Source organism: Mesoplodon mirus (genome assembly GCF_964341445.2).
Source record: "Mesoplodon mirus genome assembly, chromosome: 17".
NCBI classification, from domain to species: Eukaryota; Metazoa; Chordata; class Mammalia; order Artiodactyla; family Ziphiidae; genus Mesoplodon; species Mesoplodon mirus.
In genome coordinates, this window is record NC_138993.1 from 25,410,268 (window position 1) to 25,438,246 (window position 27,979).

General features: G+C 44.8%; 1 protein-coding gene across 7 annotated transcripts; it reads right to left on the reverse strand.

Moving 5' to 3' along the window:
• Positions 1–70: 70 nt before the first annotated feature.
• CNMD (chondromodulin) lies at positions 71–27,979 on the reverse strand (the record flags this gene model as incomplete). 7 transcript variants are annotated; one of them, XM_082602202.1, is made up of 7 exons in its annotated part: positions 71–1,223; positions 5,826–5,995; positions 10,126–10,279; positions 14,142–14,255; positions 21,813–21,953; positions 27,333–27,473; positions 27,893–27,979. In XM_082602202.1, the coding sequence occupies 7 exons, from the start codon at positions 27,962–27,964 to the stop codon at positions 1,008–1,010; spliced, it is 1,008 nt and encodes a 335-aa protein (XP_082458328.1). In that variant the 3' UTR covers positions 71–1,007. The 7 variants fall into 7 exon arrangements, with proteins under 7 accessions (XP_082458328.1, XP_082458327.1, XP_082458323.1 ...); XM_082602201.1 differs by having other exon boundaries at positions 5,826–6,019; XM_082602197.1 differs by having other exon boundaries at positions 71–1,220; positions 27,893–27,964.

A 27,979-nucleotide genomic window follows, 5' to 3' on the forward strand; every position in this document is an offset into this window, starting at 1 on the left:
TGAGCGTCAAAACTAAAATGTCAAAAACACGAAATACCTGCTTATCTTCCTGATCTAATATTTCAATTTTTAAAGACAGTCCTTGTTCCTGAGATTCTTTATGTCATTATAGATAAATAAGCCATTCCTCCTCAGCCGTGTCTGTCAAGCCGTACTGCCAGCCCTGTTACTAGGAGAGTAACTTATTGGTAATTGGTAATCAGCAGCCTGATTTGTACTGCATAGGTAGAATATGCTGCTTCGTGCCCAATGACCACTTACTGAAAGCAGACTGAAAGGGTGTGAAGACCTGGTTTTCAGAATGTCAATGGAAGTCCTTCCCCACAAGTCTGATTTACCTTCTACATTTTCCTTCTTTATCCTAATGCTTGCTAATTCTCTTTTCTTGGGGGTGACTCTTAACAGGGCAGCCACCTGTTAATCACATGCCAGCACATAGTATAGATAAAGAATTTCCTATGAGCTGCCTTATAATGTTCACTCTCAGATGCCATTATATGTCTTGTTTTCCCTTTTCTGTCTATGTTGTTACCTAGGAACTCTGGGGGCACATTTGCAAGACTGGGAAAGAACAATAAAGGTTAAGAACAACCGAGGAATTATGTACAAATAACAACAGAAGACAACTTAATTGTTTTAGTGACGATTTAAAAGGAACTCAAGTGTACAGTTGAGATCTTTGACAAATTGTAAATAATGTTTCATGATTATTTCAAAATAGCTTGGTAAGGAAGTCTTAAAAGCAGGCCTTACTGGCAAAGAAAAGCAAAAAATAGCAAGTAATAAAAGGATTATGATGATATTTTAGACTTAAACTACCCTTTCAGTACATTTGCAATTCTGGATAAAGTTCTGTAAAGCAGTTCAAAAATATTCTGTTAAGTGTCTGGAATAACATTGCTCAGTTGGAATATAAAATACTTCGTGGTCCCTTCAGCATCAAGATGCCTCAAACTTTGGTTGTTTCTGGAGTTAATTCTTTACAGCACCTGGTATATGAAGTGATTTCACACAATGCCCAAGATGCGGGCCACCCACCAGCTACATGGCATGACAACTCTACAGGCTGAACGGCAACCCTGGTAATTATAAGGCCATGGATAATAGCCCCCCAGTGGTTCACAGATCTTCTGGCAGTGGGTGTAGCTCCGCCTGCATTCTATACAGCAGATTCCTTCATGATCCAATCTAGGGTCGAATGTCATGCCTTCTCCTTCCTGCTGCTGTGAAATAAAAGAGAATTATTTGTGTTTCCTTCATAATGAGAAGTTTATAGCATCCATGTTATTTTAAAATAAGGTCCTGAATGTCTCACTGCTACCAGAAATCAGCATTATTTTCTGTAAGGAGTTTTCAATCTTTAAACCTTATAATTCAGAAATCCTTCAAACATCAGGGAACTTCCATCCTACCTAATCTGTCACTGGCAGGAAGGTTTAGTTTTTTTGTTTTTTGAACGTTTTGGTGAAGTTTCTCCATGCCTTAAATGAGCCATGGTTACCACTCACTAGTGACTCAATTTGTTTTAAATAGGAAAACGGAGCGTGATTCAAAAGTAGCATTTCGGCCACTGCTACGGCACCCTGGTGCCTTCTTGTAGTAATGGCTTCCAGGGCTCTGGGGAGCACATTTTGAAACTCACTGATCCAGGCTAACAACAGATTGCTCTTCCACTTGCACTGGCTGAGAACACTGCCAAGTCACTTAGCTTCTGCCTTCATGTCAACATAAGGGTCTGTAACACTCAGAAAAAGGCACCATACAGTGTAAAGATTCAAGACCTTAAACTTTATCTTCTAGTTTCTACGTGCCATCATTATAGTTACATAAATACAAACTCATATCGAAGTAAAAGTCACCTACAAAACCCTATTTTCACTGCTGGAGAGATCACAGAACTGGAAGAAACCTGCCCCTGCCAAGTTATGTAATATCTGGTTTTCCTTTTCATGGATTTCTAGGGGTAAAGAGTCTATATCCTCTTTAATGTGGCATTGAATTACACTGGCAAAAAGCCCTTATCATTCATGTAAATTCTTTGTTCAATTTAAGGCTCTTTCCTGGAAGAATAACTTGGGGAGATGCAGCACCAACATAGGTTAGGCTTGAGCTAAGTGAACTTAAGCAACCCTATTACCTTTCTGGTATACTTTTTTTTTTTTTTTTTTGCGGTACGCGGTCCTCTCACTGTTGTGGCCTCTCCCGTTGTGGAGCGCAGGCTCCGGACGCGCAGGCCCAGTGGCCATGGCTCACGGGCCCAGCTGCTCCGAGGCATGTGGGATCCTCCCGGACCGGGACACGAACCCGTGTCCCCTGCATCGGCAGGCGGACTCTCAACCACTGTGCCACCAGGGAAGCCCTCTGGTATACTTTTTAAAAAGTCTTTATTCAACTTTTTTTGCTGTGTGTGTGTGACGGGGTGCTTTCTATTATGAGAAATTTCCAACGTATTGGAAAGTGGAGAAAATTGTGTACCGAACATCAAGATTTGACAATTGCCAACCTTTTGTCATATTTGATTTTTTTAAAGTATTTTAAATTCTGAAGTAAATTTAAAGAGACCTGAGGGCATTGTGACATTTCACCCATAAATACATTAGAATGTCTTTCCAAAATAAGATAGTATTTTCCTGCACCACACTGCCATTATCACACCTCACAAACTAACAATTCATTAGCACCATCTGACACAGCCTATGTTCAGATATTGTCATCAAAGTATTTGTCTTACTCTCTTAACACCATTAAAAAAAAAAATCTTTAGACTCTCCCCTTTAGAATGTCCCCTTTAGACATTTTTTCCCTCTTATCTCTTGAAATAGGTTCATCTGGGACAGCAAAATTTAAAACTGCCTCATTAATTAATTGTTGCTGACTCTTCCAGGGCAGGAGTAGTCAAAAGGCCTGTTGGTTGAGGCATTTCCTCACCTGAGGGTTCAACAAAAGTTTGTTAGGATTAAAAAGTTGGCAGAAATCTCAGGTTCTTGCCCTGAGATATTGCCTCAAAGGGATATGTGAAGGACGGAGATCACGGGGAAGGTGTTCCTGCTTAAAGCTCAACACGTAATAAAGGAAAAAACTGTTACCAGTGGAATTTTTTCAAGAATATGGATCACTCAAGCCTGAAAGCAGAGCAAAGTCACATCCTGCCCTTCTGTGGAGGGGCTGATGCCCTCATCCCTAGAACCAGGTGCAGCTAGGCCAGCTACCTAGAGAATAAACTATATTAAGTTTTCTGTCCGCCTATTCAGTTTTTGTTTTTTGTTTGTTTGTTTTTTTGTCTGTGTTGGGTCTTCGTTGTGGCGCACGGGCTTTCTTTAGTTGGGGTGGGCGGGGGCCCCTCTTCGTTGTGGTGCGCGGGCTTCTCATTGCAGTGGCTTCTCTTGTTGAGGAGCACGGGCTCTAGGCACACGGGCCTCAGTAGTTGCAACACGCGGGCTCAGTAGTTGTGGCTTGAGAGCTCTAGAGTGCAGGCTCAGTAGTTGTGGCGCACGGGCTTAATTGCTGCTGCACAGCATGTGGGATCTTCCTGGACCAGGGATGGATTACCCACGTCCCCTGCATTGGCAGCGGGATTCTTAACCACTGCGCCACCAGGGAAGTCCCAGATTTTATTTCTTTATTATTCTTTGAGCTTTAGGGAATGAAGTACTGTGGTGTCTTGAATTTTCTGGTAAGCCTTGGGTTACTTAAAAAAAATACTTTTTTGCTCTAAATCTTTCTAAAATATATTAGTCTAAAATGGTAAACTAGAAAATATCTTTGCAACACATGAAACAAGAGGAAAGAAAATGTACAAATGACTTCTCTGTGTATGAAAAGATACTCAATCCTACACATAATTAGAGACTGGCAAGATAAAGATAACCAGGAGATACAGTTTTACACCCAAGACTTTTTAAAAGTTTGATAATAAATTAGGCCTTTCATTACCATTTGAAGACATGTAGCTACTGTAATTCCCCGGAAGACAATTTAGTGTCCTCCATTAAAATGTAAAATTCTTTGACCCAGCAGACCCATGTGTCAGTGTTTGTGTTAAAGATATACTCCTACAGTGTACAAGAGTATAGACTAATAGCTAACATGGAGTAAGGTAGTGCTTACTATGCGCCAGCACTGTGCTAAGAGCTTCACCTGCATTACCTCATTTACTCCTTCCCATACCCTATGAAGCACGTACAATGTGTATCTTATTAACAGTATTTGAGGAGGGACTTCTCTGGTGGCACAGTGGTTAAGAATCCGCCTGCCAATGCAGGGGACATGGGTTCAAGCCCTGGTGTGGGAAGATCCCACATGCCACGGAGCAACTAAGCCGGTGTGCCACAACTACTGAGCCTGAGTGCCACAGCTACTGAAGCCTGCACGCCTAGAGCCCGTGCTCCACAACAAGAGAAGCCACTGCAGTGAGAAGGCCGTGCACCAGAACAAAGAGTAGCCGCCGCTCACCGCAACTAGAGAAAGCCCCCGTGCAGCAATGAAGACCCAATGCAGAGAAATAAATAAATAGATAAATAAAATATAAAAAGTTAAAAAAAAAACGGTATTCGCGGAAAATAATTTACATGTCCACCAAAGCTGAACTAGTTCAATTTCTGTACATTTATCCACACAATGGAATATAATGGTGCCATTAAAAGGAATGAGGTGGGGCTTCCCTGGTGGTGCGGTGGTTGAGAGTCCGCCTGCCGATGCAGGGGACACGGGTTCGTGCCCCGGTCTGGGAAGATCCCAATGCTGCAGAGCTGCTGGGCCCGTGAGCCATGGCCGCTGAGCCTGCGCGTCCGGAGCCTGCGCGTCCGGAGCCTGTGCTCCGCAACGGGAGAGGTCACAGCAGTGAGAGGCCCGCGTACCACAAAAAAAAAAAAAAAAAAAAAAAAAGAATGAGGTGGATCCATTTAGGAGATAAAAAAAAATTTCCAAAATACTGTATTGTAACTGAAAAGAGCAAAGTGGAAGTTGTGTATGCTTTTTTGTGTTAAAAATGTGTGTGTGTGTACACTTATACAAAGGGACTGGGCAAATAGCCATTGTTAACAGGTTGCTCAGGGGAGGGTGTCTGTGGTAGAAGGGAAACTCACTTTTCATTGTATACATTTTTATACTGTTTTAAAAAAAATACATGCATGTATTATTTTTTCAATTAAAACACTAGCTACACATAAGTACTTATTTTTCTATTTTCACTCCCTGCAAAGTATAGTAATGGTAAAACTACATTTCATTGAAGATTTGAGAAGTTTTTAGCATGTTGGTGTCATCCTTACAAACACCAGTTCTCGAGGTTTCTGTCTAAAGTGTTTGATCCCCATATGTGAGTCTGTCTCCCGAATGGACTGAGTGCCCTCAAGGGCAGAAGTTACTCCTGTCTGTGTGCACAGGGCCTGGAAAAGAGCAGGTTCTCAAAGAATGTCTGTTGAATGGATGAATAAAGTGGCTATAAAGGGGGAAAGAGAATACTTTCATCCTGTGTGTTGCCTGCAGGGCACACTCTTGGAAATATTTTTAAATAATCAAATTCCTGATATGAATTTGTCTTTATAAATTTGCCTATGACTCATAAAAGGAGAGCACAGAAAACAACTTTGAACAAGGAGTACAACCGATCAGGATTTTACACTACAGAAGCAATGCTGAAGAGTTGTTACCCTCATTTATAAACCCTGCAACAAAGAAATTAAGATGTATTTTTAAAAATAATTGGGTAAAAGTCTCAGTTGAACACTAGATGCTTATTTGAAAGCTCAAGCAGAAATATCACCGCTTCAGTGCTGGGTTTAAGTGCAGTCATCTGAACCTGTCATACAAACACCAGTACACACGTGGTAAGGGTTGTCTGGATTGAAGGGCTCTGAATCTTCTTGAACACTGGGTCTGGTTTCGTTATTTGGTCTTCCAGGCCCTGGGTTGCCCCGTGGACCACTGTGTAATCTTCTTGTGGTCATCGTTGTAACATTTTTTCTTACCAATTCTCTTCTTTCTCTCTGGATTTCTGCCAAAAAAAAAACAAAACTTGCTGTAAGTTAATTCCTTTATTTGAATAATTAAGGAAATTCTGTGTTTATCAGGGTGAAAAACATAAGAAAAGGATATTAAAACACATACGACCAGATCCTATTTAAATTTGTATTAATGATTTTCATAAGAATAAAGCATGTTTCACAGTCTTGGGTTAGTAGTTAAACATCAGATCATCAGAATTTGGTTTATAATACTAACTGAGGCTGGTGTTGTAAGATAACTGACAAAATCCATTCTCAGTTCCCTTTTTGTTTGCCTGCCTCTACTTAGGGGCTGAGAAAGTAAAATAGCACTTATTTCCCTAGCCTCCCTTGCAATTAGGAATGGCCAGATGACACATAAGCAGAATATGCTACTGCAGTTTCTGGGACAGCTTTTTGCTTTCTTGGTAAAAGGGGACAGATACAGCTTCCTCCATCTCGTCCGTCTTCCTTGAATGTAGATGTGACATCTGGGTTATGTGACCAGAAGTGATAGGCACAAGGATGACAAGCCAGCATGCCTCAGATAGCAGATGGTAAGCTAGAAAGAAAGTTGACGCTAGTGCCAGAAACCTACCTCCAGACTTCTGGCTGTATGAAAGAAGTCAACCCGTATTTGTTGAAACCACTGTTGGTCTGCTATTCTGTTACTTGCAGCCCTTTACATTCCTCATGAATTTACTATATATGTATAAAGCTTTACAGTTTTCAGGGGATTTACTATTATCTTGGTTGATTCTTTTAAAAATCATTTGGGATAGAATAAGCAGATACTTTTATACAAAAGGGCAACAAGGCTCGGAAAGACCAAGTGACTTGGCCGAGATCACAGAAGGGGTGGCAGAGAAGAGGGTCGAACATGAACTTCTCTGGCTTCCAGCCCACTGCCCTCATTCTCCACAATGCCTCAGGGGTTCTGCAGCAGGACTGATGGCTGCTGAGTAACAAGAATGGAGAGAGGACCACACAGGGTGGCTTTGGCATCTGAGTCTCAGTTTCTTCTTCAGGAAAATGGGGATAATAATAGTATCTAATTCAGAGGATAGTAATAGAGTTCATGAGAATTTGTTTCTAAGGGTTTTAGCATAGTGTTTGGCATATAATAAGCCCTCAAACGTTAGGTGATGGTGATGATATGATGCTATGTTATCTGTGAGGGCATGCATGTGCGTCCAGCCGTGGATAGCTTCCCCGGATAGCTTCTTGGTTTCTGTGGCAGGGCTGGAGAGGTATCAGGGAAACCTGGATTCTAACCTCAACTTCACTCTTTTTTTTTTTTAGCAACTCCACTTGTTTTAACTAACAATGACCTCAGGAGAGTAATTCAATCTCAGAACCTTAGTTTATCCATCTATAAAATGGGAATATTACTAGTTAGCTGGACAGTTGTTGGCAAAGATTAAGTGAGGACAAGATGTAAAGCTCTAGCAGAGTACGGTGCCTGGTACACAGCCTGAGCTCAGCAGACCTCAGCTCCCACCCCCCTCCCCGTTTTCCTCTGACCTTGTACAGCGTCTTTCCCAGGGTCTCTGATGATACAGCTACATGACACTGATGACCTGCCAGCGTAAAGATCCAAGGGCAGGGGTTGCTGGACCCTGGAGCTGGGAGGCTTTTATTAGAATTAGGTGGCGGGGAGCCAGGCATCCTCAGAGAGGGTTTCATTTTGTTGACTTTATTGTAAAATATGACTGCATTGATGAGACTGGAAAAAAAATTCCCTCACTTTTAATGTCTATGATATTCCATCCTATAACTACACCAACACTTAGTTAATCCTTTTCAAATCTGGGGGCATTTAGGTGGCTTCAACTTTTCTGGTGTTGTATGTAATGTGTGTAATTCTTGGATGGATGGTGTGATGACTGAATACTTAAGATGTGTAATTAATACTTAATGATACCTAACTGAATACTTAAGATGTGCTCATGGGATTTCCCTGGCAGTCCAAGTAGTTAAGACTCTGTGCTCCCAATGCAGGGGGCACAGGTTTGATCCCTGGTTGGGGAACTAAGAGCCTGCATGCTGCACCGTGCAGCAAAAAAAAAAAAAAAAAAAAAAAGGTTTGGTCATGATGTTAGCTGTGAGGGACCAAGTCACATCTTGGATGTAGGCAACAAGCTCCTTCCCAGAGGGTGACGGTTCTCATTTTATCGGTCATCCCAGCAGTGCCAGGAGCACTGTCTTCCCAACCCCACCCCCAGACCTCTTGCCCTGCTCTTTTTCCATAGCACCTTGGATCACACCATACGATTTTCTTATTTTAGTTTAGTGTTTATGTACGGTCTCCCTTTAGCTACAATGTAAAACTCCTGGGGGGCATGGATTCTTGTCTCTTCTGTTCATCAGCGCATTCCAGGTGCCTAGAACAAGTAAATGGCATTTATTGACAAGTAAACGTGTCAATAAATGTTTGTTGAATGAATGAATGAATGCATGAATGAACTCTCTGGGTAAGAAGCATGTCCTCAAACAGAAAGTGATCAGAGAGAGGTCTACACGTAGCAGAGTCAGAGACTTTTGTCCTTGACTGGAAAAGGTGACAAGGTGTCGGAGAAGGAGTTCCTTGGTGGTGGAAGGCAAGAAGGCCCGTTCCACGCGGAGGCAAGTGGGGAACTGAGAGCCAGAACTTGTAAATGGCCAGAGAGTTGAGTTGCGACCACCCGCTGGGGCAAGACCTACGATGGCAAAAGCGATGGTCCATTTGGCAGCCCCTCGGGTTGTGGCCGACACCGCTCAGAGGATTCCTTCTCACTGAGCCTGCGTGTAGCCTTGGAATTCTCAACCCACTCTTCCAGTCAGCCACTGCCAGCAGCTTATAAATTGCATCCTATTTGCTTTGCCTGGGCTAAAAAGTAACCGTCTTATCCAAGCTTTGGAACTGAATAAGACTTGTGAACTGTAGGAATAAGTTAGCCATGGCAGAATCAGAAGGCTGGAGTGTGTGTGTGTGTGTGTGTGTGTGTGTGTGTGTGTGTGTGTGTGTGTGTGTGTGTGTGTGTTTTAAATTTTTGGCTGCACCGTGCGCGGCATGTGGGATCTCAGTTCCCCGACCAGGGATCGAACCCACGCTCCCTGCATTGGAAGCTCAGAGTCTTAAGCACTGGACGGCCAGGGAAGTGTCTGTTTTTTCCAATTGTGGTGAAATATATATAAAACTTACCATCCTAACCATTTTTAAGTGTCCAGTTAAGTGGCATTAAGTACAGGCACATGGCTCTGCAAACATCATCACCATCTATCTCCCGAACGTTTTTCTTCTTGCAAAACTGAAACCTGCACCCGTTAAATAGTAACTGCTCATTCCCTTCTCCTAAGTCTGGTGGTTTTAGTTCCTGTGTTTTCTTTATTTCCACGCTGCTCTCTCTTTGAGTTCAACATAATCTTTCTGAGAACGTAGCCTATCTAGGCTGCGCTAGGAGAGGGGCCTTTTCCCCCAGCTTGAGCCAGAGCTACAAAGCAGGACTTTGGCAGGCCAGTGGGGTGACTGGGATGGAAATCAAGAGAGCAGCCCTGGAGACACAAAATCCGGGAAAAGAGCCTGGCCTGCAGAGCTCATCAGCTGGCCTTCTCCACCCGGAAACAGCCCAGAGGGTGCTCCAACCTAGCTCTGAACCCCAGGGGCCCTTCATTTATTTTCCCCAGACTTGGAAGTGGACCCTCGAGCCTTGAACTTAAGGAATCTCAGCCTATGCCCACAGCTGCTTTTGGCTGCCCCATAATTCAAGGTTTGACCATAATAAGGATTCAGAGGTATAACAGCTTCTTAGACCCCTGATTCTCTGCTCTAGGAATAAAAACATGTAAAATTGCGAAGTGCAAACAACAGAGATTAGGGGCAGAGCGGAAGCAGTGGGAGTGTCATAAATAAAACCTGCAGGTAAGGCAGAGGTGTTCTGGGCCCACCTGCTTCCTGTTACCCACTGCTCCGGCCCTGCTCTGTGACATTCATGGCTGTCCTTTCCCTTCCCTTTGAGCTCTCATGCCAATTACTGTGACACTGTGATGCGCACCTGGATTCATCTTCCTTGTCACATGCTTGGGCCTGTGCAGGGGCTCACAGGAACCTCACCAGGGCAGGGAGAACTCCAAGCAGTGTCAAAAGAATTTAAAATGTTACCTTTTGGATAGGTTGGTTTAAGCCAGAAAATAGGAAGGTCGCCACAGAGTTCTAAGATTTTAGAACTCAAGAAGCTGTTGTCCTTCACGGGCTGGTCTACAGCCACCCAGATGAGAGAATTTTCTTCATATTTAACAGGCATGATCTTGCCTTCCTGTAAATAAGTGAAAATGAAATGCACTGAACAAAGAGGGCAGTGGAGCATGCTGCATATTAAGATTCATGTGTTGGTAAAAGATTATTTCGCCCTATAAAAACTTAATGAGTTTGGGATTAGCAGATGCAAACTAGTATATATAGGATGGATAAACAACAGGGTCCTACCGTATAGCACAGGGAACTATATTCAATATACTGTGATAAACCACAATGGAAAAGAATATGAAAAAGAATATATATCCGTACAACAAAGTCACTTTGCTGTAAGCAGAAGTTAACAAAACGTAAATCAACTATACTTCAATAAAATTTAAAAGAAAACTTAATGAGAATTCTCTGTGTATATGTGTGCGCATTCACGTTCGCACACGTGCGCGCACACACATACACACACACACACACACTCTGGAGTTCTAATCTCTTCTCTCTGTAGCTTTTTGCACAATATTCCACACCCCTCATGCCATCCTGCCTTTGGATAACTAGAATGTGTGAATATGAGCGTCCTGAGTGGAAGTGAAAATTACTTGATGTCAACTTTGAGATTTAGGTTAATCTGATGGTTTTGATCAAAGATGTTTTAGAGGAAAAGCAACTGAATGGACTCTGGAATCTGATAAAGGATAGAGGAGCCCTTCGTGTGAAGTGAAAGTCCTTTGGGGGCTGGTTCTGCCACTTCCAAACCACAATGGAAAAAGCCAGCAATTGGTTCTTTAATGTCTTCAGTTCAAAGTAGTATTTAACATAAACAACTTCTACATTTCCCAGCTATAACAAAACATATTTCAGATGTTTTTGCATCAAGCACACCACTGAGATTTCAAAGCTAAATGCTGAGCTTTCTTCTACAGCGAGATGCTGAGAATAGTTTGATAACCTAGGAGACAAATTTATTTTGCCAGGTTGCTCCTTTCATGTATTTATTAGTTTACAATAGGTTGTAGGTTGGGGAAATTAAAATGTTTTCTTATTTTTTAGCTAAAAGCAGCACTTCATTTATGCTTTCTCCCTCAGGCTTCTGGCTGCCTTAAAACAAGTTAAAGTTATTGGAGGTAGCTAACACTCAGGTAATCCAGTTATTTACCTTAAATTAAATGGCTCCGTCCAGGAAATGAATGTTCTTTGGGTATAGGAGCTTTTAAAAGTTATACAAAACTGGGCTTCCCTGGTGGTGCAGTGGTTAAGAATCCGCCTGCCAATGCAGGTGACACGGGTTCGAGCCCTGGTCCGTGAAGATCCCACATGCCGCGGAGCAGCTAAGCCCGTGCACCACAACTACTGAGCACATGAGCCACAACTACTGAAGCCTGCGTACCTAGAACCCACGCTCCGCAACAAGAGAAGCCACTGCAATGAGAAGCCCATGCACCATAACAAAGAGTAGCCCCCTGCTCGCCGCAACTAGAGAAAGCCTGTGCGCAGCAACGAAGACCCAACGCAGCCAAAAAAAAAAAAAAAAAAAAAAAAAAAATCAGAATAAAAAACCACCTTGTTTTTAAAAAAATCAGAAAATGTACTGCAAACTTATGATAAGATCTTTGTCAGCTATGGTTGAGAAGTTGGTTCTTTATATCCACTCATGGGGGAAATGTCAAGAGTTATTAGTTCACTAAAGGCTTCATAACAGAAACTGAGGGATAGGACCATATAAAAAAAGGTAACGCAGTAAGGGATGTTCAAGGTCAGAACACAGGCGGTCTCCGTCTCATTTTTAGACTCTGTGCCAGTGGGTCCACACTTGTGTTCTGAAGGGCGCAGCCCATGGGGAACAAACCAGATCATGATCAGAGAAGAATCACGAGAGGGATGAAGGGCTGGAACCCATCTCACAGGATGAATGGTGGGGAAACTGGGAGTAGAGGAGATACTGAGGACATGAGAGCCAACTTGAAAAACTCGCGGGTTGGGCTTCCCTGGTGGCGCAGTGGTTTAGAGTCCGCCTGCCGATGCAGGGGACAGGGGTTCGTGCCCCGGTCCGGGAAGATCCCACGTGCCGCGGAGCGGCTGGGCCCGTGAGCCATGGCCGCTGAGCCTGCGCGTCCGGAGGCTGTGATCCGCACCGGGAGAGGCCACAACAGTGAGAGGCCCGCGTACTGCAAAAAAAAAAAAAAAACAAAAAAAACCTCACGGGTTGGTTTTAGCTCTTGTTTTGAGACACCTGGGACTGCTCCTAGGAGAGCAAACAATTGGGCAGTTTCCAGGCACTTTTGCTTATTCTTATTTTTCCTCAGCTGCCCAGGGAGCTGATGCCTGATATATCTCCCTCTCGGGGATACTGGAAAGATCAAAGGTGATCATAATAAAATTAAGAATTAAAGCAGCAGCTGTCTATTCATTATCTATCGAGTTCAGGGCCATGGGGACAGGGTGCACACTGTAGTTTGTAGGTGACAAATCTGAGGCTCAAAGAGTTGAAGCCACATCCATAGCAAGTGTCAGAGCTGGGATTTGAACCCACTTTTTCCAAAGTCCATTTTTTTCCCACCCTACCCTGCCACAACTCAAATGGAAGATGAAAACGAATGCGGCTACTTCGTAAGCCCTAAAGCACCAAATAAGTGTAAGGTATTATTGTTAAATGTATCTTTAGAACTCTGTGTGCAATTCTTAACATAAATTTTTATAAAACCAAGCTCAAAGGCAAGCTATTAGTAATAAATGGATGAACTATGTTTAAAGCACCTCACAAGCCTGACACATAGGAAAGGAATTCGGTATATGTTGAGTAGCCTCCTTGGGCTGAACTTGAACCAGTGAGAAGAAATTGCAGAGGGAGTCACTCAGCTCAACCTAGGGCAAAACAGTTAGAACTACCTCTCACGAAGTTGCCCGACACACAGGGAAGGAGCGCCCTGTTGCTGCTTTCCAGCAGAGGCTGAGGGATCAGCTGTGGTGAATTTTCAGGAGGAAATCTTCCTGCTGAGTGGTGCTGAGGCTGGAGTGAGGCTTGAGGCTCCTGAGGCCCCTTTAATGAAAAGATCCTAACACGTGAGGTCCTTTATTATTTTTTTTTAATTATTTATTTATTTATTTATGCCTGCGTTGGGTCTTTGTTGCTGCACATGGGCTTTCTCTAGTTGTGGCAAGCGGGGGCTACTCTTTGTTGCAGTGTGCGGGCTTCTCATTGCAGTGGCTTCTCTTGTTGCGGAGCGCGGGCTCTTGGCGCGCGGGCCTCAGCAGTTGTGGCACATGGGCTCAGTAGTTGTGGCTCGCGGGCTCCAGAGCACAGGCTCAGCTGCTGTGCACGGACTTAGTTGCTCCGTGGCATGTGGGATCCTCCCTGAGCCGGGTTCAAACCCGTGTCCCCTGCATTGGCAGTCGGATTCCCAGCCACTGAGCCACCAGGGAAGCCCATGAAGTCCTTTAAGTTGTCATTAAAAAAAATGTTTTTTTTTGTTTGCGCTGGGTCTTAGTCGCAGCAGGTGGGCTGCTTAGTTGTGGCATGCGAACTCTTAGTTGTGGCATGCATGATCTAGTTCCCTGACCAGGGATCAAACCTGCATCCCCTGCATTGGAAGGCAGATTCTAAACCACCTCACCACCAGGGAAGTCCCCTTTAGGTTGTCGTAATCACTGATCAGATAGTTCCCGAACATCAGGCAAATAAGGGCCATGTCATGACCAATCCCCTTTATGTACTTTAAAATCTGGTTTTCCAAAACCTCCAATTATACTACATCATGTAAGAATGATCACTTGGAACCAATGAGTAGGACCAAAATAATTAAGTTCCTTTGGCAGAGAAGAAAGAGAGCTTATGTTCTGGTCATGAACCTCTCCAGGAACTAGAGACAGAAAGGGTTGTACCTTCAATGTCTGCCCAAAGCCCTTGCTGTGTGGTGCAGGCTGGTACCCACCAGTTCAGAGGAGATGCTCTGCTTGGTCACGGTGCCCACCTCAGGAACTCGAGCCTTCACCTGTGCTTTGATGTAGCACTTCTCCCCTCCAGCAAAACGGATTCCTGTGATGCCCTAGGAAACAAAAGTTTATCCATCCATCTATCCATCCGTTCATTTATTCAGTGTATTGAGTGTCTACTGCGAGCTAGGCACCGTTCCAGGTCCTGGGTACAGGGATGAACAAAACGGATGGAGTCTCTGCCCCCATGGAGCTTATCTTTTAGTGTTATTTACCAAAAATAAACAGATTAAAGTCAGGTGGCGTTAAGTGCTGTGGAGAAAAATAAAGCAGAGTGCAGACATAGGAGTGACAGGGGATGGTGCTTTAGACCGTGTGATGGGGAGGCCCCTGCCAGGGGCTGCCGTCAAGCTGAGATAGAGCTGTTAATTGCTCCATCCAACCCCCAAGCTCAGATGAAATGCATCTTTCCTATGCAGCTTTCTCTGACCGTCCCAGGCTAAGTGGGCTTCCCTCTCTCTGACTCCCTGAAAGCCCCCCCCCCCATCTCCATCCCTCATTTGGCACTTAGTTCTCAGGGCCCTTGTTCCTTGAGTATGTCACCTCCCTACTCAGCTCTAAGCTTGAGATAGATCTGAATGTTTCCTTTGTTTTTGTTTGTTTGGTGCTCCCACAAAGGTTCTCAAAAGATGTTGGTCCAGTTAATTAATTCCATCAGTTCGGATTTTTCCTAAGTTGCTGAGCCCAGAGTAAATAGTAGCTTTCTATAACACTGGGAAATAAATTTTGCTCCTAGACCTTATCCAAGGACTTGGACGTTTTGTTTTTGTCCCCTGTGAGATATAAACAGTGTCTCCTCCTCTGCCTAGGGAACAGCCTCAAGGGAAACCTCAGCCGCAAGGCTCCAGTCTTGGCTGACAGCTGGGCACTGACTCCGCCCGCGGAGCGCATCAGGCATAACGGTATGTTCTGACCCAAGAGTGTTTACTTTCACTCTGCTGGTTAATTTCATGACTAGTGAGTGGCCAAAAGTGGTATTAAAGACCTACAAATTTTATGCCATAATAATGTAGATACCAACACAAATCTGAACATCTCAACTGATCAATCTTCTGTTGAACTGAGACAAATGTCAGGAAGATACAGAACTTGTTCTAACGTCAACACCAAGGAGCGGGAAGAAGAAAAGCCTTTATAAACCTAGGGGCCTGGCTCAGGAGTCAGCCCTCTTAAATGAAGAACGAAGTCAAACATCATTCATACCTGAGGATATTCACGGACGGTTACACCATATGGAATCTCAGAGCCAGGAGCCCTGCAAAACGGGGTGGGTGACAGACTGGAGAAGAGAAGGAAAGGCTCCTTCTTCCTGAAGCTTCTCGTTATCTGCCTTGTGGCCTGATTGGCCACATACACATGTAACACATTTCACTTATTCCTCCTAGTGTCACCTCTCACCCAGAGAGAGGTGGCGGCATGACCCCCCGACCTCCCTTTACAGAGGACGGACTCCAGGTTTACTGCAGAGGGTCTTGACTCTGAACCAAAATCACCTGGAGAGATTTTAAAAACACAGAGGCCTGGGCCTCTCCTCAGAGATTCCCATTTAATTGGCCTGGGGCCGTGCCCAGACACTGGCATGCTTAAAAGCTCCCCATGTGTTTATAATGTACAGCGGGAGCTGAGGACCACCAGTTTAGGGAGAAAGAAACGTGTTCAGGGTAACAAAGTTTTAAAATAACTGAAACAGCCTGCTATGCACTGAATGTCTGTGTCCCCCCACATTCCTATGTTGAAACCTAACCCCCCATGTGATGGTACCCAGAAGTGGGCCTTTGGGAAGTGATGAGGTCATGAGGGTGGAGCCCTCATGAATGGGATTAGTGCCCTTTTCCCAGAGAGCTCTTTCCCCCTTCTGCCATGTGAGGACACAGTGAGAAGACAGCTGTCTGTGAGCCAGAAAGAAAGACCCTCACTAGACATGCAACCTGCTGGCACCTTAAGCTTGGACTTTCCAGCCTCCAGAACTATGAGAAACAAATTTCCGTTGTTTAAGAGTCACTCAGTCTATGGCAATTTGTTATAGCAGCCTCAAGGGACTAAGGCACGGCCTCTGGACCCAGGTTTCTTCTGTACCAGTGGTTCACAACTTTCCCTTGTATTCCAATCACCTGGAGGACTTGTTAAATAACATACTGTGTTGGTCCCCTCCCTGAGAGTTTCTGATTCAGGAGGTCTGGAGCGGGGGCTAAACTGTGTATTTCTAACAAGCGCTCAGGTGCTGCTGCTGCTGGTGGCCTAACGAACACACCTGGTGAACCACTGCTCTCCACCATGCTATCTCTGGAGGGTCTGCTGTTCTTATTCTACTTGTAAACCTAGGGCGTACGGTTTGAAAAACAGAAGGCAGGGGAGGGGGATTACTGCCCCTCTATGTGGTATGTTCTTTTAACTTCAAACTCTCCTAGCCTCTGAATCTGAGATGCCAGGGAGGAAACACCATAGAGCTATTACCATATCCCCAGGGAGAGAACTGACGCTCTGGAAGGATTCACAGCCCTGAATGTGAGTGTAGTATGTATTGAGTTAGTTCTGACAGTCTACAGGTTGCACAGAAAACCGAAACCCCATAGGGATGGGCCCTGTGGGAAGGAGTTCACACTTATTAACCACCCTGTCTAGCTACAAATCCATATCAAGCAGCCAGATATGTTAAGAGATTAAACAGAGGGAAGGGAAAGTCAAGAAAATATCCTGTTTTTGCAAACAAACAAGACCTTAGAAGCTGGTGATAATGAAGAAGTTTGCTTAAAAGGTAATGAGTGAGGATCCCAATGATCTAACATCCTTTTATCAAGTCAGCTAATCTCATGTTAGCTGCACAATTTTTTTCTTTCTAGGGGATCTCGTTTATTTCTGTGGCTTAAACCAGAAGTTTCCAAGGAGGGCAAGGGGTCCTTTCCCCAGGGGGCCATTTAGAAACTTTTGAGGGAGTTTTTTATTGTCACAAAAACTGGGGGCTCTCTGGGCTTTTGTTGGGTGGGGCCCAGGGGTGTCGGATCCCAAGCAGCTCGTGGGGGCCCTGAAGAACGAACCACCCAGAGCCCTGGGTGAAAAACCTGATTGTAAACATCTGTGCCTAGAACATAACACCGTTTTACATATAAAAGAGTGATGTTTGGTATAGTCTTAATGTACAACAAATTTCCTAGGACTGCAATTATTGTGCAAATGGAGAGAAGACGTTACTTTCATTTACTGTTTGAGAAAATTACCTGGTATTTAATTTGTCAACACACACTTAGGTCGATCTGCATTTTAGGCTGTGGCACAGATAGTGACCCAAGTATATGACTTTTATGATGTTTTCTAGTACATCAAGCTCAAGTCCAAATTTTATTATAAATTACTTTCAATTTATTTTTTCTTTATGTTATAGCTGGGGGCCATACTGATTCTTGAAACCAATAACTTACTTACCTACCAGGTAGGTTGTGCTATCCTTCCCCCCCTCCCCACTTTTTTCCCTTTTCCCAGCTTTTTAAATTAAAAATTTCACATATACACAGTCAAAAGCATTGTATAGTGAAAATCTGTATATATCAATATATTCTATCTTAATTTCTAACCAGGATTTTTGTTATATAAATGGGTCATTAGGTCTGAGAGGGTTGGCTTAAACCAACATCACTCATGCTATTGAGGGTGTAACTTTCTAGAAAGTAACTCATACATTATCAACAAACTTAGCTTCTGTGTTCCACAGCGTATTGACAAAGACTCTCCTGACCTAACTCTAGTCAGGCTCCTCTGGGTCCTCTGTTTACTAGGTCCCGACCTTGGGCTCTGTCTTGGCCCGTTTATTCCAGTTTTAGCAAGAATCCTGCTGAGTCAGCCTTGGTCTGATCAACCTGGATATCTGATCTCCTTGACCTGCCTGCAGCAAAAATCCTGTTAGGTCAGTTTAGCAAAGAACCTCTTAGTAATTTTCCATCCACCAACACCTCCACCCTGCTCCTTGGCTATAAATCCCCACTTTTCCTTATTGTATTCGGGGCTGAGCCCACTCTGTCTCTCCTACTACAAAACCCCACTGTAGTAGCCTGCCTTGAATGAAGTCCGCCTCACCTTCTTTAACAAGTGTCCTGAACAACTTCTTCTCTAACAGTGTAGAGCCTGGAGCCTTTGTTCAGTGCTAATTCCCTCTCAGGGGGCTCTTTTTTCCATTGGCTCTACTACAGTCTTGGTGGGGTTAGCGGGGAAGGCTGTTCACTTACAATTCAGAAACTTTCCTACTCTGGCCCCACCTGCAACTCCATTTTCTCATCTTGGCCACCTCCCGGGCTACTTAGAACTTGGGAGCAGACCTGAGCATGGGTATTGCATAGTCTTCCCTGGGCCTGGAAAGCCCTGCCCCAGCTTCTCTGCCTGTCAAAATTCTTCTTCCATTCTTCCAGACCTGATTCAACTGTTGCTGATAATGAGCAGGACCCTGTGGGGCTCCTGGGCACAAAAGCCTTTCTGTGTCCCCTATTTCTTTGGTTACAGGAATAGGCATCATTCAGCCTCCAGGATCTTCCCTGAGTCCCAATGGGCAGGTTCAAACAGTTGCTAATTAAGGAAGGGAAGGGATGCAGAGACCAGGGAGGAAAAGTCAAGAAACAATAGTGCAGCCTTGGGGCAGGGTCCTGGTTCCCCATCAAGGGATACAAACAAGAATATCTTTGAGCTGTTTTGCAGATACTGAAACCCCCTCCAGGTGGGAGAAGTTAACTGTGTGCTGCCCACAAGCCTGTAGACCCCAGACCAGTTGGAACCGGAAGGTTGATGATGCTGACTCCTCACCACCAACCCATCAGAAGAATGTCCACGAGCTGATCACACCCTTTTTGAACCATTACTATAAACTCCTCACTCCCCCCTCCAGGTTGGGACACACAGTTTTGAGGGCATTAGCCCACTGTGGCTCCCTTTGCCTGGCAAAGCAATAAAGCTATTCTTTTCTACTTCACCCAAAACTCTGTCTCCAAAAATTAATTCAGTGTTGGGATTTTCAGAGACTGGATTCAGCTTCATTGCCACCTCTGTAAAACCTGCTCCATCCCCTAACTGATAGCGATGGCCTCCTCCTCCTCGATGGCTCCACGTTTCTGTTCAGTGTGTTTCCCAGCCTGACCTGAAGCCACTTCTGTGTGGATGTCTGCCTCCTGGACCCGGACTGTAAGGTCCTTGAGGGAGGGGACAAGTGTCAGTCATCTTTGCATTCTCCATGCTTCGCACCATCCCTTGCACACAGTGGGCTCCAATAACGTTTCCTGAATTTGACGGACAGTTTGTAATACAGGAGAAAGTAATACTGCAGGTACCATAGTGGCTGATTCATGGGTTTTCAAAAGTCCGGGCTTATTTAAACCCATAACAGGTTCTATCCATCAAAAAGATGTTCTACTCACCAGTTCTGACTTAGAGAAATGTGGAAGCTATCAAAGAGGATTGATCCGTTTATAAAATATGTGTGGCCCCATTGGCCTCTGAGAACAAAACACAATCAATACCATCATTAGAACCAAAGGATTATAAAACAGAAATATAGGTTTGGGATTACAATTTTTTTAAATCAATTTATTTATTTTTGGCTGCATTGCATCTTCCTTGTTGTGCATGGGCTTTCTCTAGTTGCGGTGAGTGGGGGCTACACTTTGTTGCGGTGCACAGGCTTCTCATTGCGGCGACTTGATGCGGAGCATGGGCTCCAGGTGTGCGGGCTTCAGTAGTTGTGGCACGTGGGCTCAGTAGTTGTGGCCCTCAGGCTTAGCTGCTCTGTGGCATGTGGGATCTTCTCAGACCAGGGCTCGAATCCGTGTCCCCTGCATTGGAAGGCGGATTCTTAACCACTGCGCCACCAGGGAAGCCCAGGATTAACTATTTCAAAAGGATATTCCTGATACATGCACATCTTGAGAGAGATGGATCTTTTCTTATTTAACTGCATAGCTACCTTTGCATATCTTGATATTATGGCACATCCTAGGTATTCAATTTTGTTCTGGGTTGGATGAATAAAGCGTGTGTGGGAGTCACATTTTATAATTTTATATTGAGCAGTGCCAAGAAAAACATGCCTTTTACCTTGTCCTCTGTCTTGCAGTAAAAGCCTTTAATAGGTCCAGAGAAATTATCCCTGTGCCTTGACCAGAACCATCTGCAAAGCTATGACTAAGTGAAATGCAGCCACGCACACATGGGGCTGCAGAGCTTGGTCCCCGGGCAGAGCCCACACTGAACACAGCCAGTCCTTGTCATCATCAAATAATGTGTAACATCAGCCGGGCTCTGAGGTTAGCATCTGTTTTTTATTCAAAAGGGCTTGTGAAGTGTTTGGGTATCAACAAGGGGAGTTCTTTCATTCGAATGAAAAGCATCTCTAGTTTTTCTCATCAGTCAGAGGAAGTCAGGTCGATGAGATGTTTGCAGGCCAGTAAACTATCAGAAGAGACATTATTTTCAAGAGCCCTTTTTCATGAAGTCTCACTGACTCCGTCTACAGATTTAACAGGAGAGCACAAACAGTGATGCCTCTTTCTCATCTCAGAACATGAAAGAGAGTAAGATATTTATGGTGCCCATCCAGAGAGGAGGCCGGCAGTGACACTTTGGTTCGCAGATGTCCACTGAAGCATCAGTGCATGGCTTAACGTCTCCAACTGCCTGTAAATTGAATTTTTGAAAACAAACATGTGTGCCCTTTTCAAAGGAGACTCGAAGGTTTCATCTGTAATAGGCCATAGTCAGAAAGCAGATGATACACCAGGGGAATTTCTCCATGCTCATTTCCTGGATTAAACGGGAAATCTGAAGAATTGAGAAACATGTATAAATAGATCCCACCTGTTTTTGATGAGATTATTAGGTCATTAAAGTTTCCCTCCTCTTGACAAGTGCCACTTTCAGAACTTGCAATGTTCTAGAGGAACCTGAGCATTTTATTCACTGTGTTAAGAAAGCTGCTTGGAAAGAAATACCTCTCCCAAGTCTTTCTGCCAAAACTTTTTTTTTTAAGTTTTTTAAAAAATTAATAATTAATTAATTTTTGGCTGCGTTGGGTCTTTGTTGCTGCGCATGGGCTTTCTCTAGTTGCGGTGAGCAGGGGTTACTTTTTGTTGTGGTGCATGGGCTTCTCATTGTGGTGGTTTCTCATTGCAGTGGCTTCTCTTGTTGCAGAGCATGGGCTCTAGGTGTGAAGGCTCTGTAGCTGTGGCTCATGGGCTCTAGAGCGCAGGCTCAGTAGTTGTGGCACACAGGCTTAGTTGCTCCATGGCATGTGGGATCTTCCCAGACCAGGGCTTGAACTCATGTCCCCTGCATCGGCAGGCGCATTCTTAACCACTGCGCCACCAGGGAAGTCCCTCTGCCAAGACTTTGTATAGTTCTAAGAACTTGTTTTTTTTTCAATGCTAAGGTGTTGCTTTTTCGTTTTGAAAATGTAAAGGACACAGAGTGGTCCTCTCTCAGAGAGAATATGCTGCACGGTGCGGGTGGGTTAGCGGTACCATGGCTGCCAAAAAGAACAGTTCCCATTTGGATGTGTGTGAGAGGCGCTCCTTCTCCCTGAATGAGAAGTCTCCCAGGCTTGCCTGGTTAAACTCCATAAATGTATGAAATATACTTACATTCTGGAAATCATTAACTTCAATCGCTTCTTCAGCTCCACTTCCCATTTTAAAGGTCTCCAAGTTGTTCCCAGCATCTATTTCCATTGACCCATCTTGTAATTTCCCATTGATACTCATGGTATAATGGACATTGTAAATCTGGAAGAGAACATCAGAGTTAGTGATGCCTCCCTTTTAGAGCAATTCAGGGCTTATCTTTAGATCCGCAGTATATAAAGTAGCTTTCCTATTTCTCAGAGATACACTGAATCATCCTTAATAGTAAGGATGATTATCTTAGTTATCTGTGAGGACTTTATTCATAGACCAATCACTTAATACATGATTTCTTAAAAACTATCTTAAAAGTAAAGCTTTTGATAGTCTCTGATACTAAATCAAATAGCTCAGTGATTTGCAATCCTGGCTGCATGTAGAAGCATCTTAATAGAATCTCCAGCTACCATGCTTAGGTTCCCCCCACTGGACTGATCAAATCAGAGCCTGTGGGGATGGGGTGTGAGCACAGATCTTTCTTTTTCTGAAGGTCAGTTCTACTATGCAGCCAGAGTTAAGACCCGTTGATGGATAAATGGAAATTGAGGAAGCAGAGGGTTAACTGGGCTGTTACCTGAACAAATCTGCAGTGGCACCTCACTTTGAAGGTATTTTTTTTAAGTCCTTCAGTCAAGATTTGGCATGGAGTGTGGTATACAGTAAGAACTGCAGACAGGACTAGGATATGCCTGAGACGGAGTAGCATTTACAGAGAGCAAGGTCAATGTGCACATTTGTTTCAGCTCAAAATAAGAGGTACTCATTTTAATGACTCTATGGGACAGCCACGGCGTCATAAGGCATTATGCTATGAGACGTGTGGGGAGAAGGGAGGGAGGCTTGGCATTGTCCAAGAGCACGGGCCCAGGAATCAGAAAAACAGGTGGCCACACCCCTTATCCCTGGGTCTTGGGAGTTGCCTTGAGTGTAAAACAACGAAGTGGGACCTCAGAGGTGATTTTTTTTTTTTGATGTTGGGGGTAGGAGTTTATTACTTTATTTCTTTCTTTTTGCTGTGTTGGGTCTTCGTTTCTGTGCGAGGGCTTTCTCTAGTTGTGGCAAGCGGGGGCCACTCTTCATTGCGGTGTGCAGGCCTCTCACTGTCGCGGCCTCTCTTGTTGTGGAGCACGGGCTCCAGATGCACAGGCTCGGTAGTTGTGGCTCACGGGCCTAGTTGCTCTGCGGCATGTGGGATCCTCCCAGACCAGGGCTCGAACCCGCGTTCCCTACATTAGCAGGCAGACTCTCAACCACTGTGCCACCAGGGAAGCCCTACGTGTTGGATTTCTGAGTAACATCTTGTTTAAAATTCTACCATTAGAAATTTTTTTTATAGTGTACCACTAAATTAGATGATCCAAAGGGCTCTCTTAGTTTAGACATCTGGTAAGGACAATAGTTTAAAAAGTAATTCACACGCTGCTCCTGTTCAGTATGCTGCTGTTCTAGAACATTCTCTGTGTCATGGGGTAATAGGTGGGTTCCTTTTCTTCTCTTTTCTTCCTTTTTCTTCAAGTTATATATATGTATATATCTATATATGATATATGATATATAATATATCTCTTATATGATATATAAGCTATAAAATCTTTAAAGGGGAAGGAATGGGAACTGATGAAAGACACCTGCTACTTAGTGTCAGGTCAGTAGGTCAGAACCGCAAAGAGCTCAGATTCAATTCAAGTCTGATTTTCTCCCTCATTATGACGAATGGCTGACCGCAGCATGGACAAACCCTGGGAAAAGTATCTGTTGTTATTGGATCATTACTTGTAGAAAACTCATTATTGCAAGACCCACAGAGTGCTATTTTAGTTTATCAGCAGAGACGTAGAAACGGCTTTGCTAGCATGTACCCTTTTAGGTAACAGCCCTCGGTCGGTGGAAGAGAAAATGCTGGCATGCAGTTCAGCCACATTCTCAGTGCCCCTCCTTCCCTCGTTCTGATGAACTTCGATTCCTGCAGGACACTGTCTCCACAGCTCACCTGATCATAAGAACCACTTCTAGGGGCTTCCCTGGTGGCACAGTGGTTGAGAGTCCGCCTGCCGATGCAGGGGACACAGGTTCATGCCCCGGTCTGGGAAGATCCCACATGCCGCGGAGCGGCTGGGCCCGTGAGCCATGGCCGCTGAGCAACGGGAGAGGCCACAACAGTGACAGGCCCGCGTACCGCAAAAAAAAAAAAAAAAAAAAAAAAAAAAAAAGGAACCACTTCTAGGGGTTCTGCTTTAGGGGAAGCGGGAGCAGAACCCACCAATCTGTTTTCACTTTGCACCTCAGGCGGTCCTCACCATCAGCCAATTTGGGGAAACCTGTTTTCTTTGGCTGAGCCAGGGCTTTCTGAAGGTAAAGCTCAGAAAGCAGGCTCTGTTCTGCTCCTGCGCTCTCTGAGCAGCCACTATTCACGTGAACTAATTTTGGCTGTCAAAGGGCACATGGCAGACAACGCGCATGTGAGTTTCTGCTGGCACGAGTGTCCTTCCTTCACTCAGGAGATAAGAGGCTCTTTTTTCTTTTCTTTTTTTTAAGCATTGCACATAAGCTTTTTACTACTCAAGCAGTCCTAAATTTAAGTAACTGTTTGCAAATTCTTAGCGGGTCTGAAGGAGACAAGATCGCAACACTAGAACTGTGGCTTTTATCCTAATTTCACTTTCCTCTACCACCCTCCGCCACCTCCCCACCAGCAAAAGCTCCCTAAGAGGCATCCTTTGTAATGTAGCTGCAGCCTGGCTTTCATAAGCAGTACACTGTCTGCATGGGGCAGCCATGGAGGTTTGTGCCCTCCTGAAGTGCCTTGGGTTGGGGGGTGGTAAAAAGTCGGAAGTTATTTCCAAAGTACTGGGCCCTGAGCTCAGAAAGTGGCTCGGTTGGTGGAGCAGTAATCACATTATCTGCTCTAAACTGATGGAGCCGTTAGCACCTAAGGCTATTTCTATCCAAGCACAAAGGAAGTTTATTATGTGACAATAGTCTGCTCAATATGGTGCCTTTTACAGCCAAGGAGATTTGCTAATGAGTTTCTAATAAAGCCTGGGTTCATAAGATAATTATATTATGTTTGGGACAATGTCTTGAAAAATCAGGCTGAGAATAAAGGCCCCAAGCAAAGATCTCTTCCCCTCATCTCACGGGGTAGGGTTGTCATTTATCTCATATTGGTGGGAGTTTCCCATATTTCAATGCCTTGTTCCATTTACAATAATGTGGATGAAGCATGGTCTCAATATTTGAGCCCAGTCACTTGTCCCCTGATTATTAGCACTCCAATGCTTCAGAGTTCTCTAGCTGATTTCCAGTAAACCTGTCCTAAGGGGATTTACCCATATGAAAGGCATAGGAGGTAAATTACTGCTGGTTCTCCTCTATAAACCAATATAGAGGAACAGAAGCATGGATAATCCCCAAAGAGTGGGTAGTCCATTTGGTTGGGGATGTCTTTCTGTTTGACAGAGACTTGATTATGTTTTGTTTGGGCCATTTACATTTGTATTCAGGGAAAGCAGACCTGTGCCTGTGCTACGCATAGATGGTGCCAAATTTACTCTATTTAGTATTTTGTGATTTGTTTTTCAGACTTAAGTAATATGGATCAGCATGGAATATTTTGGGAGTTAAAAAAAAAAACCTACCACGATTTTCTTCACTTTCCTGCCTCTATAAGAGACAGGGATAACTTTGATTGTTGGCAATAAAATGTGATTCACTATTCCTCTGTATTTTTAGAATTTAATACTGCTCTCTTGAACCAGGCAACCAACCATCTTGCAGTAAAGTACAAGTTATGATAAAAGGAGGCCCTGCTCATTCAGGGTGATCCTTCAATCTCTCTTTCTAAAAGCTTGTCAGTTAGCTGTGTTTGTCTTGAATAATTAAATGCAAAGTGGTGTTCATTTTAATACATATCAGGACCAAAATCTTTACCCGCCCCCCCAAAAAAGCAAAGCTATTTTTGTACCCAAAGGACCTATACCATTGAAGTTTTGTCATCTAAAAGATAGCATTTACATTCGAAGATGGTACAATTTCCCAAGGGGTGACAATCTAAACCCTGCTATTAATGGAGATGGAGATACTGACATTGTTCTCATGTTCAGATATGCTGCTTTCAAATGTGAGCATCTTGCCCAGCTTCTATATTTAAAATATACAAATAGATTAAGGCACTTTTCAAATATACACAAAATACTGTGCAATTCTGATCTTACAAATCGATGCTTGTAAATTTGATACAGTCTCTAAAACAGACTCAGTGCTAAATGGCATGCTTATCTACGTTAGGCATTTGAGTTAAAAATACAAATTATGCAGTGACTGCAGAAGATGTGATGTGTAAAATGGCTGAATTGCTTTCAGCACCATTTTCTCTAAGTACTGGGATTCATTCATGCTTTGAATTTCATGGTGGGAGAGAAACGGGAAACAGCAGTCACAGATCCTCTGAGGGTAGTGACTAAGAAACAGCCCTTTGTGTGCACCCTGGAGATGGAATTCTTTTCCATTAGTTGAAATACTTACACCAAGCCTGGCAATGGTCATCAAGATAAAAATGCCTCCCTTTACATAGGTGAACAAAATTCAGAGTATTTAACAAAAACACGGGTATTTTGCTTAGTTGGGTCAGAAACACTTTTTATATTCCTTGAGAGCCAACTGAGCTTTAAAATAAATAGTTGCATACAAAGAAAGTAGGACAGCAGTTAGTAAAACATTTACCATTGAATCACATGTGACCAGGCTAGAAGTGATTTTTAAAGACATTTGCCATCTTTAAGGAAGTTAGATCTTTTTTTTTTCCCCTTACTGCATGAGAGAAGGGGGCATTAAAAGATGGGGGGAAAGAGAGAGAGAGAGAGAGAGAGAGAGAGAGAGAGAGAGAGAGAGAAAGAAGACAGAAGGGAGAGGGAGGAAGGGAGGGAGGGAGAGAGAGAGACAGCGCTACTGAGAGGTCAAATTCGTCCCCTTATTGGGTCTGAATGTCCTCCACTGTCTTTGTCCCAGATTCTTAAATTCACAGCCTTTCTCAGCTGGGAGAGGGCTTAGTTCCATTTCTTTCCTAAGGATGAGTAAAGCGAGGTCAGAGGGGATGTGCCTTACCCATGGTCACTCAACTGCTTAGCGGAGACGCCAGGCTGGGATGGGCCAAAAAGAGCTTTCTTGGGACCGTCCACTGCATTTCCCCGCTACTCTGTCTTTAACATCTTCCCGTAAAGCCCTGACTGGCTTTTCTGCAAAGTTGCCCGTGAGTGGGAAGCCGCATCGTGGAGTTGGTTGGAAGAAGGGGGAAGGTACCCGGGACGCCCCGAGGGGAAAGCATCAGCTGGGGCGAGGGGGCCGCTCTGGCGCCACCTAGGAGGGGACACGCGAGTGACAGAGAGGACCCCGCCATCCCGCGCGCCCCCAGGCCCCGCGCCCCTCCCGGCCTCGCGCACCCTGACTCGTGCCCGCAAGCCGGCAGCCGTCCTCCGGACTTACGTGACTGTCGCTCCCCTTCCAGAAGTAGAAGGCCCCGATGGCCCCGAAGAGCAGCAGCGCCGCCCCCGCAATGAGGACCACGGCTCCGACCTGGAGCAACCGCGCGGGGCTGGTGGGCTTCGCGGTCACCGTGGCGTACGCCTGCGGGCCGGCGGGAGAGGGGCTGTCATGTCCGCGCGCAGCGACCCGTCGCATCGGGGGTGTCGGACAGCTCGTCCCGGGCTCCTCCGGGCGCCCCCTTTCGCCGCGCTTGCGTCCGCGGGTCCCTGGTCCTCGGGAGTGGATGTGCGCTGAACAAACTTCGCGGTGCAGGGCCATCGCCCCGCGGGTCTCTCTCCGCCTGCCACCCGACGCCCCCTCTTTCCTCCCTATCCACCCTCCCCTTCACACCAGACTGGGGATGCCAGGCCCCTTGCACACGCACACGCGTGGGGCGCCACCCCAAGCCCTCATTTGGGCGCCCACATTTGTTCCCAGCTCTCAAATTCGGTGACACAAATCGCTGACCCGGGACAGGGGATACGGGCCCCGCGTGTCTGGGGCTCCCAGGCGGTACTCACCGGGGGGCTACAAAACTCAACCTCGTCGGGTCCCACCAGGGCGATGGGCACTTTGTCCGAGTTCTCCGTCATGGCTGCGGCCACAGG